The sequence below is a fragment of the Gigantopelta aegis genome, chromosome 13 (genome assembly GCF_016097555.1).
Source record: "Gigantopelta aegis isolate Gae_Host chromosome 13, Gae_host_genome, whole genome shotgun sequence".
Classification (NCBI taxonomy): Eukaryota; Metazoa; Mollusca; class Gastropoda; order Neomphalida; family Peltospiridae; genus Gigantopelta; species Gigantopelta aegis.
The window spans coordinates 34,787,603-34,802,866 of NC_054711.1; the positions used below are offsets into that span (position 1 = coordinate 34,787,603).

General features: G+C 34.8%; 1 protein-coding gene and 1 long non-coding RNA gene across 2 annotated transcripts in view; both read right to left on the minus strand.

Annotated features, from left to right (window-relative positions):
* Nucleotides 1-6,479: 6,479 nt before the first annotated feature.
* Nucleotides 6,480-7,541, minus strand: LOC121387796. The gene is made up of 2 exons (XR_005959879.1): nt 6,963-7,541; nt 6,480-6,905 (listed from the first exon to the last, which is right to left on the minus strand). It is a non-coding gene; the product is annotated as an uncharacterized LOC121387796 (long non-coding RNA).
* A 5,628-nt stretch (nt 7,542-13,169) lies between these two features.
* LOC121387789 (synaptic vesicle glycoprotein 2C-like) overlaps nt 13,170-15,264 on the minus strand; it is a 28,987-nt gene continuing 26,892 nt past the window's right edge. The window contains exon 12 of the mRNA XM_041518996.1: nt 13,170-13,963. Coding sequence (XP_041374930.1) covers nt 13,780-13,963 — 184 coding nt within the window. The 3' untranslated portion in view covers nt 13,170-13,779. The remainder of the gene's footprint in view (nt 13,964-15,264) is intronic.

The window sequence follows — 15,264 nt, forward strand, 5'->3', positions numbered from 1 at the left end:
CAATATCTAAATTCACCCTAATTTCTGTGATTTTGTGCATAATGAATTTTTTCGAATGTACAGTCATAGTGACAAACAGTTTTGATGGTATTGTGAATATATAACATAGTATTCTACTATGAAAGTAGAATTTGTATCTGCCATTAATAATATGTGGATCTTCATGCTGAAATATACAGAAAAAAACAGGATTTCAACACTTCATTATGAAACAATTGTTGCCCATAGCAACAATTGATGGAAACTAATATTTTTAATGAACTAATTAGATAATTAGCTTCTTTGTATATTCCCCATATCAGAACTACCAACAAGGTCATACATAACCATATAGTGGCTGCTTGTTTGATGGCCATCTATTGTGTGGATGACCAAGGAGTAACAATGTGATATGAAGTTTTATTGGATGGTATGGTGCATCTATCTTTTGGTGTATTGGTTTGAGTTCATAAGTTACATGGCTCTAGTATAGCTTTTCATGGTGTAAATGACCCAAATTATCAAATTGACTTCAAACCAAGTTTGACAAAATCGGTCACTAGACTTTAAGGTCTCACTACACAGATCACTTCCGGGTGAGAGTTCATCATCACGGTCCACTATAGTTCCTAATTGTGACACATGTTATAGTTCACATATTCACTTCTAGGAAATGGTGAAGAATTAAAACAATATGTATGTTTAATGGTAAGCCTTCTGGCTGTATTTTGCCCGTGTTATTTTGTAATATTGTGCATCAACCTTTTGGGACATGGGTATATAGCGCAAGTGACAGCCGGAGTGAATCCTTTGTTTGATAAATTCTCTTTATTTATGTTAATGCATGTGCATAAACATTTCATTTAGTGAATACAACTATACTAAAAGTTCAAACTAGTGCTGATTATAGTTATTTTGTCACACAAAGGTTTGGTGGTGTTGTTTACATTTAAATATTATAAGTAATTAGTAGTAATTAATTAAAGTATACTTGTGGTTTCCTTCTGTTACCAACAAACATGATTTTTCTTTCTTTTTTTATGTCCAGGCAAATTTTAAAGTTTTTAAATCCATATGATCAATTAATAGCTTGGAAGTATTAATAAGTTATAATTTTTAATTATATAATTTTTATCATTGTGTCCTTTTTACCATTTCCGGTAATGGAGGAACATTTGTGCAATTGTACATTAAAACAGTTTATGTGATAAAACCAACTTGAAAAGGATCATTCATATATATATATATATATATATATATATATAATGTATTTTGATTAAATGAGCTAAAATAATTTATGTAATGTTCAACTTCTGCAATTCACAAACACTGGAAGTCTTCAGATATCACCTTACAAAGGGATTACATAGCTCCACTATTGGGGCAATAAAATGTCTATAGGAGAATGGGAGTTATCACCTGATCACTTTGTACCTGTCTTATAAAAAGGATGTGTATCTCTACTTCTGGCAGACTGGGAGTAATTAATTTACTTCACACAGTGCTAATTAAAAGTCCATGGGAAATGGGGGGCAGTTGTAATGACTGACATTTTAAACAGTAACATGAAAAATATTTGTTAGCTTTTGTTTGCTTAATACACATATTATTTTTTATAAGCCCAATCATTGCATGTTAATATCATTTACAGTAAGCTTTGCTAAAGTCAAAATACCTATTGTTTGTTCAGAAAAATAAAGATGCTACAGAGAACACCAAAAGAAAAACCTAGTGTCATCATATTTTTTTACAAAATGCACAATTAAAATGGATGTTTTCATTTATTCACCAGTTATCTCCAGATACATACATGTTGTAATGGTTCATGTACTGAACAAATCAGTCTGACTGATGTTTTATTAAAGTTGATCATCCAGCTTTAATATCCTCAACATGCACATACAAATACATAAAACTTTACCATTTGGATTATGGAAACATATATAATCAGTTGAATCAGAGAAATTCATAAACAGTTATTTGCATGATTCTTTCTAGTAGTTTCCAAAACTTAAAAGATTAAAAATATATATGTATATACATGTATGTATTTTATTTTCTGGTTTCTTCTTAATTAAAATTAAAGTTCAACATTGAATATTTCAAAGTCTGTTTTAATACAAAAAATAACGTTTATCCTAGATATTTGATTGAATATTTTTTTAAACAATTATTTTTAGAAGTAAAATTGAAAATGTAACCGAATGTTTGTTTTTTCCTGAAGTTTTGATTCCCCACATCTGAAACTTGGTAGGCTATGATTCTCTAACTTAGTCTTTAAAAACTAATAGAAAAAACTAAATGTTTACATTAAACAATGACTAATTACACTGTACATGTACATAGCAGATCTATCCAGACTATATAAAATATTTTTTTCTTTTAAATTATTTTGCAGAATCCCATCTGAATGTTGGATGACATATATCAAGATGGCACTGAACAGGACATAACTGAAGAAAAGGGATGTGAGAGAATCCAATCTAACATTTAAACTTATAAATATACATTTATATTATTTATCAAATATTTCTTTGCATATACTGTTCAGATATATTAGTGGGTCACTTCAGGAAGAATGAAACACCACTTTGTTAAGACTATTGTGCTTCAATTTTTATGTCTTGCTGACAGTTTACAGATAGGGTGTGGAAGTGCTATCATACATTCCCACGGTTACATTCGATAAAACGCAGCTACTGTACAATAAAGTTCCAAAATGTGAATATTCGCAAAAACGCAGCCACGTGCAAACCATGTCACCACTGCACGTGCGTTGTCTGCACGTGCAACATGAACACCGACAGTATAAAAGTGCAGGGTGTTCGCTTGCCTGGCCTCTGTATCTGGCCGACAGTTGACAATCCAGGACATGCCACGTCTCAGTGAACTGCAGAGAAACAATGCCATCGGCCGACTAGACGCAGGCAAATCCAGAACGGCCGTTGCCAGGGCATTCCATGTGTCCCCAAGCACCAGCTCCAGACTGTGGGACCGTTACCAGCAACATGGATCAACACGTGACCTCCCTAGATCCGGTCGACCACGGTTCACTACCCCCGGGCAGGACCGCTACATCCGGGTACGCCACCTTCGGGAACGATTGACTACTGCCACCTCCACAGCCGCAGCAATACCAGGTTTGCGCAGGATATCCGACCAGACCGTACGGAACCGCCTACGTGAGGTAGGAATTCGTGCCAGACGTCCAGTTCGAGGTGTCATCTTAACACCACAACACCGTCGACTCCGACTGCAGTGGTGCCAGATTCATCGACAATGGCCTCGACTGCGATGGAGACAGGTGTGGTTCAGTGACGAGTCCCGATTTCTGCTCCGACGTCATGATGGAAGATGTCGCGTGTATAGGCGTCGTGGTGAACGTTATGCGGCATACTGCGTGCAGGAAGTGGACAGATTCGGCGGGGGTAGTGTCATGGTGTGGGCAGCCATCTCACACACTGGCAGAACTGACCTGGTCCACGTGCAGGGCAACCTGAATGCACAGGGCTACATTGACCAGATTCTCCGGCCACACATCGTTCCAGTTATGGCCAACGCCAACGCAGTGTTCCAACATGACAACGCCAGGCCTCACACAGCACGTCTCACAACGGCTTTCCTACAGAACAACAACATTAATGTCCTTCCTTGGCCATTGATATCACCGGATTTGAACCCAATTGAGCATCTATGGGACGAGTTGGACCGACGCCTCCGACAGCGACAACCACAGCCCCAGACCCTGCCCGAGCTGGCAGTAGCCTTGCAGGCCGAGTGGGCCACCATCCCCCGGGACGTCATCCGTACTCTGGTTGCTTCAATGGGCAGGCGGTGCCAGGCAGTTGTCAACACACGCGGAGGCCACACCCGGTATCGACTCCAGATGACCTTGACCTTGGTGGTGTGTCCTATCACTTACTCACAATGGACTAGAGTGAATTGTGAACAATCCTGCAACATTTGGTAATTATCGGACTCACCATTCAATAATTAAATCAATTCTCCAAATGTTACGACAATGTGGTTTTGTGTTTCTTCTTTTGAAGAGTATATTTCACTTATACTTCACTTATACAGCATTTTTTGTAAAATATCAGTGAATGACTTATACTTCACTTGTACAGCAATGTTTGTAAATATCTGTGAATCACTCGTACTTCACTTATATTTCACTTATACTTCACTATACAGCATTTTTTGTAAAATATCAGTGAACGACTTATACTTCACTTGTACAGCAATGTTTGTAAATATCTGTGAATCACTCATACTTCACTTATACTTCACTATACGGCATTTACTGTAAAACATCAGTGAATCACTTATACTTCACTCATACAGCAATGTTTGTAAATATCAGTGAATCACTTATACTTCACCTATACTTCACTTATACAGCAGTTTCTGTTAAATATCAATGCATCACTTATACTTCACTCATACAGCAATGTTTGTAAATATCAGTGAATCACTTATACTTCACCTATACTTCACTTATAAGTCACTTATATATATCTAACACTTCTGTTAAATATAAGCGAATGACTTACACTTCACTTATATATATGGTTAACACTTCACTTATACGTCACATATACTTTGTATAAGTGATACCTCATTTGCATACAAAATCCTAATCATTTACTTATAAGTCACTTATACTTCAAAAGTATTAACGACTTATACTTCACTTATGAGTAAAAAATATAAGTCATTTCGGTAAGGGTTAGTTCATACCATTATCAGGCTCAAATAAATATAACCTGAGATCAGCAACACATAATAATCTTGTATTGCCAAGACCCAACACTGAATTGTATAAACACTTATTCCGGTGTTGAAATATGGAATACAATCCCAGATTCTATTTAAAAAAGTGTATCCTTACCTTCATTTAAAAGACAATATAAAAAATTCATAACAACACTGGCTCTTGATGTTTAGTAAAAACAAATTTGCATTAATTATGTATGCATCATGGGTATTTACCTTTCGATGCATTTAATGAAGAATAATTATGTTGTGTTTTGTTATTACATTGTTTATTTCATTATATGTTGAGTAATAATGTTTAATACTTAATAGACAGAAGGCCACAAGGGAGATTAGTGTACGACTATTTGTGTAACCTTTAAATAAAGATTATTATTGTTGTTATTGTTATTATTATTATTATTATAAATGAAAGTTTTGTTGACTTAATTTGTACAAAAACGATAACAAGATGATTTAGAAAAGATGAAGAAATAATAATGATATATTTTAAAAATTAATTAAAACGGGAAAAAAAAAATGTACGAAACATATATGCATATATACATGTACACCTTTTTGCAAAATAAGAGCATCTGCTTAAAATAATGGCAAATAGCACTTTTAGTCCAGTAAAAATATGACTGAACAGAAGGTTTTTTGTTATATATTTATTAGATGACCCCACTGAACATTATATCCAAAATCTACTCAAATCTGAACCGGGAAAGGTGCTGATTAGCATAATCCAATATGGCCGACAACACAAACTTTGAAGCTGTATATCTACTAAATGGTTGATTTTTACCTCATAAATCTATTATAAATAGGTAGAAATATGATACCAAATAATGAAAACATCTTATTAAAATATAGTGTATCGCACCTTAACAAGTATGCCTTTCTTTTCCTACTATCCGCTGATTAAGTGTATCGACACATTCCTTTCTTTTTATAGCCTACTTAATAATTTTTGGTTTCAGAGCAATGGGCTAGGGTGTCACAGTCACACACATTCCTTTCTTCCCCTTAACACACATGACTTCTCCTTTTTGAAAAATATAGTCTGCTAAAAACATCCTGGTTTTGTTTAAACAGTATTATATTTCGTATTCACAGACTTTCAGCTCGGCACCGCTGTGTGACATTTTTTACTACCATAAAATGCCACTAGGCCTACAATGGCGTAGCCAGCATGAGACAGACGAGGTGCTTGTCTCGTCTGGAATTTCCCCCGTTTTATTTTATTTTTCCCATGACACGGATATTTATTTTACAGGTCTGGGTTTTCCTCGGCGTTTTTTCTCTCTGACTATGCCCCAGGCCTACCTACTGTTTGTTATGTTTTTAAATATTACATATCGTTTTAGTATAGATTCATCAAATACACGTACCAATACTTATTTTACATATCGTTTTAGTATAGATTCATCAAATACACGTACCAATACTTATTTTACATATCGTTTTAGTATAGATTCATCAAATACACGTACCAATACTTATTTTATAGTGATACACATGTAATATTGATTACTGCTTTTGCCAGCTTCGTTTAGTAATATATTCGTCAAATTAAGCTTTAATTTGCATTTGGAAATTTTGCGAACATCTTAAATGCTGAGATAAAGCGCATAATATCAGTGTCTTATGTATCGGTCATGAATACTGGTCCATCAAAGTATATAGATGGGCTAGAGATACCTTGATTCAATCCATTATCTAATACATAAAAAAAACAAATAACAGGTAAAATTATTTATTCCATCTCGTGGTGTATATATTTACATTTAATATTATTAGGCTCTCAAATAATCACTAAGATATATACCCACATAACAGGTAAAATTATCTACATAATAATCACTAAGATATATACCCACATAACAGGTAAAATTATCTACATAATAATCACTAAGATATATACCCACATAACAGGTAAAATTATCTATATAATAAAAAGTTATATATATATAATTTGTTTTAAAGCCGCTGATCCTAGTATCAGAGGTGTACACATGTACGTATCATTTGTTTGATATAAAATTAATATTTAGCTGCTACAAATATCAGAGGTATACGTACCATTTGTTTGATATAAAATTAATATTTACCTGCTACAAATATCAGAGGTATACGTACCATTTGTTTGATATAAAATTAATATTTACCTGCTACAAATATCAGAGGTATACGTACCATTTGTTTGATATAAAATTAATATTTACCTGCTACAAATATCAGGGTGACCAGAAACACGTTGGATTTGCCACAAATAGTAAGGATTGTTTAAGTTCATTGTAAAAAAAAAAAGGTAAACAGTTTTTAAAAAATAGAAAAAAAAGTAGAAAGAAATTTCACTTCCTAAAAACTAGGGTCTGCGTCTTTAATAATAATATTTCAAAATATGGTGACATAAAACGTCGCCAGGTTTCCCTCACAATAAACAACAAATATATATATATAACAATAATTTCACATTTAAATCTATAATTAGTTACCTTCACCTGTCTCCAGGTTACCCCTATGTGTACGCGGTGGTAGAAGTATAATATACATCTCATCTCAAATTATGTTGGGGTCGGGTATAAGATAGGTGTGTGGGTGGGGAAATTCTCATTTAAATAAATAGTATATATATGCTTGAGAATGTGCGTGTTTATAAGAAAGCCCAGTGTGTATGTTAAAGTTTTTTTTGTTTAGTGACACCACTAGAGCACATTGATTTAGTAAGCATCGGCTATTGGATGTCAAACATTTGGTAATTTTGACATATAGTCTTAGAGAGAAAACCCACTATATTTTCCAATTAGTAGCAAGAAATCTTTTATATGCACCATCCCATAGCCTTTAATATACCAGTCATGAAGCAGTGGCTGGAACAAAAAATATCCCAATGAGTCCACAGACGGGGATCAATCCTAGACCAACCGTGCATCAGGTGAATGCTTTACCACTGGGCTACAATCCACCACATACCTGGTATGTATGCACGTGATTGTGTTGTAAACAGTAAGTTTGTTATGGTGTAGTGGGATTAAAAGTACTGGACTTGATGTTGCATCTTTTAGGAAGCATTTCTTCCACATCAACAAGTGTAGTGTATAACAAATTGTAAGAATCACTTAAATTCGCCAGTCATTGGCATAGCCGGGTGTGGGTGTGTGTTTGTGTGTGTGCAATTAGTAATTTTTCTCTAAAATACTTGGAATTCTTTGCTTGAAATATTATTTTATGTAATAAAAATAAGTCTTCTTAAAAACAATAAAGTACACAACCTTGTCATATTTGCCCCAGAACACTATTCAGACAGTGTGGTCACACCCATCCACACACCAAATGTAAAATCCACCGCTGGGGCTCACAGTCAACAAGTATTAAATATAAGGCTCATATAGACTGGATGTGGTGCATGCGTGCGGTTTGACTAAAACAAAATATTGAAATACATTAGTTTTAATGAGAGCGTGTAGACTGGATGCGTTCAGTGTGTGCATCTGCAAAACGCATGCTGCCAGTCGCAATGAAACAAACTGTATAATATATTTTCTTACACACCCGTTGTGAGATGACCATGCATTATTTTTGATAACACATAGTTTACACACGTACATGTGTTAACAATTTCAAGACATATTACTGTCTGCTCCTAGGTGATGATCAGGTCACTAATACCATATGTCCAATGAAAAATTACATGATGGAAATCAATCAGACTGTGACGTATAGTTAACCTGACAATCATGGGTCTGTGACACATAAGTTAGCTATAAGTGCAACAGCTATAAATAACTTTTAGTCGAAAAAGATGTTAAAAACATGGTTTTTGACAATATGTAAAAAATAGAATAATACATTTGTGTGCGTTAGATACCATTTATCTTGCAACTCATTTACAAACATATCAAACTTGCTTTTGCTCGTTAAGATACATTTTAAAACAACTTGTTGTGAAATAAATGGTATCTAATGGCCACTCGTGTATTATTTTCTATGTATATAAGCCCAAAACACAAGCCGCTGACACATCAGACATAACAGTTGAACGCCGCATCCAGTCTACAAGAACCTATATGTGTGGATATGTACATGTGAATGCCCTGCCCTATTTGGCCAACACTCCAAATACAGATCTATATTCAGTGTTATTGGCAATATTTTGCCAATCTTTAAACTTTTAAATGTACTTCATACTCAAATTAATTTGAACAATCTATAAAATATATTTGAAATTCTTTGCATGAAATATTATTATAATATATAATTAAAAAAATAAGTCTGTTTACAAAGCACAAAGTACAAGTCTCAACATGTCATCAGCTAAATGCACAAACATGAGCCATTCAGACGTCCATTTGTTAATGGAAGCTGTAGAAAGTCTGTTATAGCAACATATAAAGTGGCAGTCCTCCCTATTTTTTGAGAACAAAACAAGTCTATGTAAATATATAGAGGATTCGTCACGAGTGTTTTTTAGTATGGAAAATATCAACCAAGTCTATGTTAATCGGTATTTGTCGAGCCTCTGCCGAGACAAATACCGATTGACTAGACAAGGTTGATATTTTGCATATTAAAACACATGAGTAGCGAATCCTATTTATCCTATAACACTTCTAAAATAACATTTTAATTTAATGTTTAGTAAATCACATTATCACATGGGGTTATGACGGATATCATGGTTAAGTTATAGGATATATATATATATATATATATAACAAATTACCATCAAAGTAAAGTTTGTTTTGTTTAATGACACCACTGGAGCACATTGATATATTAATCATCGGCAACTGGATGTCAAACATTTGATAATTTTAACATAGTCTTAGAGAGGAAAGCCACTCCATTTTTTTTTTCATTAGTAGCAATTATGGGATCTTTAAATATGCATAATCCCACAGACATGATAGCTCATACTACAGCCTTTGATATACCCGTCGTGGTGCACTTCCTGGAACGGGAAATAGCCCAATGGGCCCAACGATGGGGATCGATCCCAAACTGACTGCAAATCAGGCGGACACTTTACAACTGGCTACTTCCCGCCCCCAAATTACCATCAAATTATATAGATTAAATCTCATTTTTAACACAGTGGTTAAGACAAAATGCTAGAACAGCCAACGTATGTGTCTTGACTTGAATTGTCACTGAAGTAATCGATAATACAGCACACGGAGACTAAAGGTAGAATTTTGTGTGCCTTACTTTGGCTGTTCCATCAGTTCATACCTGAATTGAAAAAGATTTAACAATGCAACTTGATGGTTATATGTAAAGAAACTTTTTTATTTACATTGAATTCTTTAAAAAAGGCCCCACATTATTTGAGTTGGTATAGGTTTAAAACTTACTGGTAATATGTTTTTATATGAATTTTAACTTCATTCGTTATAAAGTTACATGCCAATTGATCAGTAGTTCCCTTTTGACGCAAACAGACTGTACAGATGGTGAATTTTGGAACCATATATCGGAATCTAGTTTACCTCTATGTAGGCAAAGTAAAAGACAGTTAGACATTGCTGCATAACCTCTTGAAATCAGTCTTTGGCAGGGATATGATACTGAATATGCTAATGTCAGACTTCTATTAAAAACTTTCAAATTTTATATCTTTATGGTGTATTAGCGTTGAGTAAATTAACATATGAATTATGATTGTCAATTTTCTAGGAAACAAAACCCATTCCTTATTGAGGGTAAAATATCTTCAATTCCTACATTTTAAAATAGCACTATTAATGATAACATAAGACCTGCATCAAGTAATAATAGGTCATATTTGAACAAATAGAACAAAACAAACATATATATATCACACTTTGGCACATGCATGCACACACAAACACATTTCTTAAAGGGCCTATCCCGAGAATGTAACCAGTATAACTTTTTTCATTATTAAAATTACAATATACATGCATATATCCAGAATACCCTGCTTATATATAAACCCTGAATACTCTATATATATATATATAAGCATTTGTAATGTTTTGTAGTAGAGCAATATGGACGTTTGCCCCAAATACTACTATAGGCCTACATATCATTTATTTTCAACCGATTGCCAAAAATGTGAAATTAAAGGTTCAAAAGACCTTTTATATATATATATATATATATATATATATAGTTTTTATTAATGCTTAATATTTCAACTTTTTATAGGCTTTGTTATCCAGATGTTTAACACAATCTAGACCATCTCTTTAATGTATTTTCAGTTAGATTGCACATTATAAGAATATTATATTCATAACATAACCTTAATTGGATATAAGCACGAAAATAACAATTTAATAAAACATTGATCATTGGGGTAATCGTAAACTAGGCACAAAAACAAACCGTAAGTTCACGAGACTAAAATATATAAATATAAATTTCTTAAATGTAATATACATTTCGATATGATTAATCTCCAACCAAAACTATTTACACATGCACAAATACCGGTACAGACAAACAGAAATAAAAACTTGATGGAGCGGGTGGTGGTAGTGTGGAGATGTTCAAAGTACTGGAGCCACTTTCACAAAACATTGTGGGCTGAACTTACAAAGCCTGTTTTAGACATACACACATGTAACTACATATATTTAGAATGCTTAAACACCTGTGCATATTTTTAAATAAATGGGAACTTTTGTGGCATTTGTGGTTAGGTTTGATTTGCTAAAATTCTATTTATACATTAAAATAACTTGCCGATATAAAATCTTGCATAAAGGTGTGTTTTGAAACACAATTCTTACACACACGTTGGTGAGAACATCATTCGTTATTCTTGACAACACATACTTCTTTACACAGCTATGTGTGTTAACAATTTCAAGACATACGACTGGCTGCTCCTAGGTGATGCCATATATCAAGTGAAAAAACAACACGATCGAAATCGATTAGACTGTGATGTACAGTTAACCTGGCAATCATTTGACTGTGATGCATAAGTACAAGGGCTGTAAATAACTTTTAGTAAAAAAAGATGCTAAAAGTTGCTTAAAACCTGATTTTGTAAGGATATGTAAGAAATAGAATAATACATTCATGTCCATTAGATACCATTTATCTTACAACTTTTGCTCGTTTGATACATTTTAAAACAACTCGTGAAATAAATGGTATCTAACGGCCACTCATGTATTATTCTCTATTTAACACCTAATCATGTATTTTACTCAGTAGAATGCTTACCGTACCTGAAGTGCTTGGATAGACCCACTCAATCTTTTCCTGTTCCAATCAGATGTAATGAAGTTTATACCAGTCGGATGTGTACAACTCTCCAACATCCCAAGTTGTAACTGCATGCAATATCAATTGAAATGGAAGATATGGCCCATACAAGGAGTTCCTTCAGTGCACAGTAATCTATGAAAAATAGGTTGCAGTGTCCTATTTATAGTATGTAACACTCTGACATCCAAGTTGTACTTGTATCACTATGCAATCTTAGATTGTCCTAAATCAATTAGAATGGGAGATTTCCATGTGCAGTAATCTGTGAAAGGTAAGTTCTGGTACATGATACACCACCAGCTAAATTGTACAAGGTTTGATGATCCTATATGAATTAATAAGATATGCCCAGGACAAGAAAGGTTAATGGACATATGGATGAAGAGACAACAGACAATAGTATGACCCAAGCACCTCATGCAAGCATTATACAAACAGCTAAATCCCGCTCGATTCCAGAGTCTTGAATACCATGACGACTGTCGGTGGACATCAATATGCACAGTGTTAGGCGGCAGTTTCAAAGGCACTCTCTTAAGTTTGCAGCCATTATAAAACATTTCCAACTAAAATAGCATTTTTGGTGACTAAAATTACATATTAAATACATTTTCTTGCTTAGAATGCCAGTCACAGTGTCTGCATATATAATGTGTTTACAGTTGTGTGCTAATATTTGCAGAAGTCATTGTTAATTTTACTTCATAATATATATTTTTCCTACGTACAAAATTATTGGAAGGTGAAGTCTGGTTTGAGTTGCTACAAACATTAGGAAGACAACAAAAACCTTATTTATACAAATACTGATAGCCTAAACAAGAAAATACCTTAAATATATAGAGGCTATTCCATGAAATGGTTTATTTATTACATTTTTCCTAATTTTTGACAATATCTTTTGCTTTTTGGTAATATCTTTTGCTTATCCTATCGAAAACACGTAATGCACGAAAATTTACTTGACCATAGACTTTTAAAAAGAAACTTAAATTAAAATTATCTTTATTAACATTTATTTAATAATACTGCTGTGCAAACATACCTGACAAAGCGATCCTCCAAAACCTCCCACAAAAACAAAACGAATCGAATGCCGTTAAATTCTTACATGTACATTCAATGACACTACATTGTTTCATCAATATTTAGCTTCGTATTCAATTCATGTAAGATATTTTATCGTAATTGCATTGGTAATCATCAGATTTAAATACGAAGAAATGAGACAAAGGGAGATAATTTAATCATGCACTTTTACAAAAAAGTAAATACGATTTCTATATTTTCACTGTAGCTAAAATAGTGAAAATACGACTTTTCACCAGATATCACTTTTATGGTTTCCGTAGATCTATATATTTCATTGCTATGTATATAATAAGTAAGTTTAGTCATAAAAAAGGATCTGTTAGTCATAAACATCCTACAACGGCAGCAAACTGAGGACCATCCCTTTAAGTATGACAAAAGATTGTAGTGCAGCTACTAGTCACTGTTACCATGACAACATTCAGTGTATATCAAATGGCAGTGTTAGGCAGTCGGTGATGTTTTCTATGCAAACCACCAAAAGAAAGTAGTGCTGTCACCAGTCACTGTTACCATAACAACTCTTGGTGGATATAAATAGGCACAGTGACTGTGTTAGGGCAGTTTCAAGTCTGACAAACCACCAATCTGAAAGTAGTGCAGCTTGTTACCATGGTTACACTCGGTGGATATCAAGATGTGTAATGAGGATTACAACCCAACAAAAGAGTTCAGTGCAGTCTGCAACCATAATGACACTCAGTGGATGTCAATACGGACGGTGTTAGGCAGTTTTAAGGACGACAGACCACCAAAAGAAAGTAGCGTGGCAACAAGGATCATGGGAACGGCACAGCTAACATCGACAAGTTGCCCGAACACAACATTTCCGAGAATTGCTCCGAGACGACCGACCCCATTTACCACACCCGACGCCGTTGATCTGCAATAGAAAAAAAAAACCCAACATTTTATTAAACATAATTTTACTGAAATCACATGGCAAGTAAAATATTTACTGTGGAGGTGGACAGCAAAAGAAACTGAAAGACAGGAGGAGTTGCCAGATCGGGAAGAAATAAGATGGAATTCAAAGGAGTAAAAGGAAAGGGGGCAGTGGGATTAATTTTTTTTTTAAAATAATTGTGTACTCATCTGTTGAATAAAACTTTTAATGTGTAGTTATTGTGCAAATAAAACTTTTATGTGGCATATAAAACCTTAACTATGTATTCACCTGGCAAGGACAAACTTTAGTGAGTATTTCCATGTCAAGTAAACCTTTTACTCTGAATTAATATGGCAAGCAAAAAGTTGCAAGTACATATACTTCACAGTATTTCTCTGGCAAGTGAAACGTTTAGCAAGTAAGATTTTTGCTACATATTCATCAGTTACCTGGTAATTTGTTTTTAATTGAACCATACAGGATACAACAAATATAGCTTTAACCTGACCAAAGAAATCTTTGATTGTACATCCACCTGACAAACAACAAGCATTCTGAGCATACTGCTAATGCAATACATGTCCCCTACTATGCTATATGTATATATACTTAACTCCAAAAGAAACGCGAATACATAGATTGGAGGTTTTGAGTGCACTCATTGAAATACGTCCCAAAGTTCTTAAAATAATCGTTTCTATGAAAAACTTAAACAATTCGTAAAGATGAGATTTCATGTTATTGACATGTTAAAAATCGAGGTCGCATTGTCATTTGAAATGTCAAGGCCATGGCGCTTCTTCAATGGCGTCACATGCCACTCAAACATGTCCACTAATAGCGGGTGTGTCCGCCATTGCTGGCCATGACCGCCGCACACCTCCTACCCATGGAGAGGAAGAGGTTCCTGATGAAGGCCCTGGGCACGTTGTTGTAGGTGTCCACGACGGCCTGGCGGAGCTGCTGCTATGTCACCACGGGAGCAGGGCGTTGGTTCATCATGCGCTGAACCTCGTCCCACAAGTGCTCGATGGGGTTCAGATCCGGGCTTAAAGCTGGCCAGTCCATTGTGATGATGTTGTGCTGTGCCAGGAATGCCTGGGTGGCCCGTGCCGTGTGTGGCCTGGCGTTGTCGTGCTGGTAAACCATCTGACGGTGACCCGCGAAAAAAGGCACCACCACAGGCGTGAGCACTTCGTCGATGTAGCGCTGTGCTGTGACGCCCCTGCCGCGTCCTCGGCCGTTGTTGTCGAAGATGACAGGTTGTACACGACGTCCCCAGGATATGGCACCCC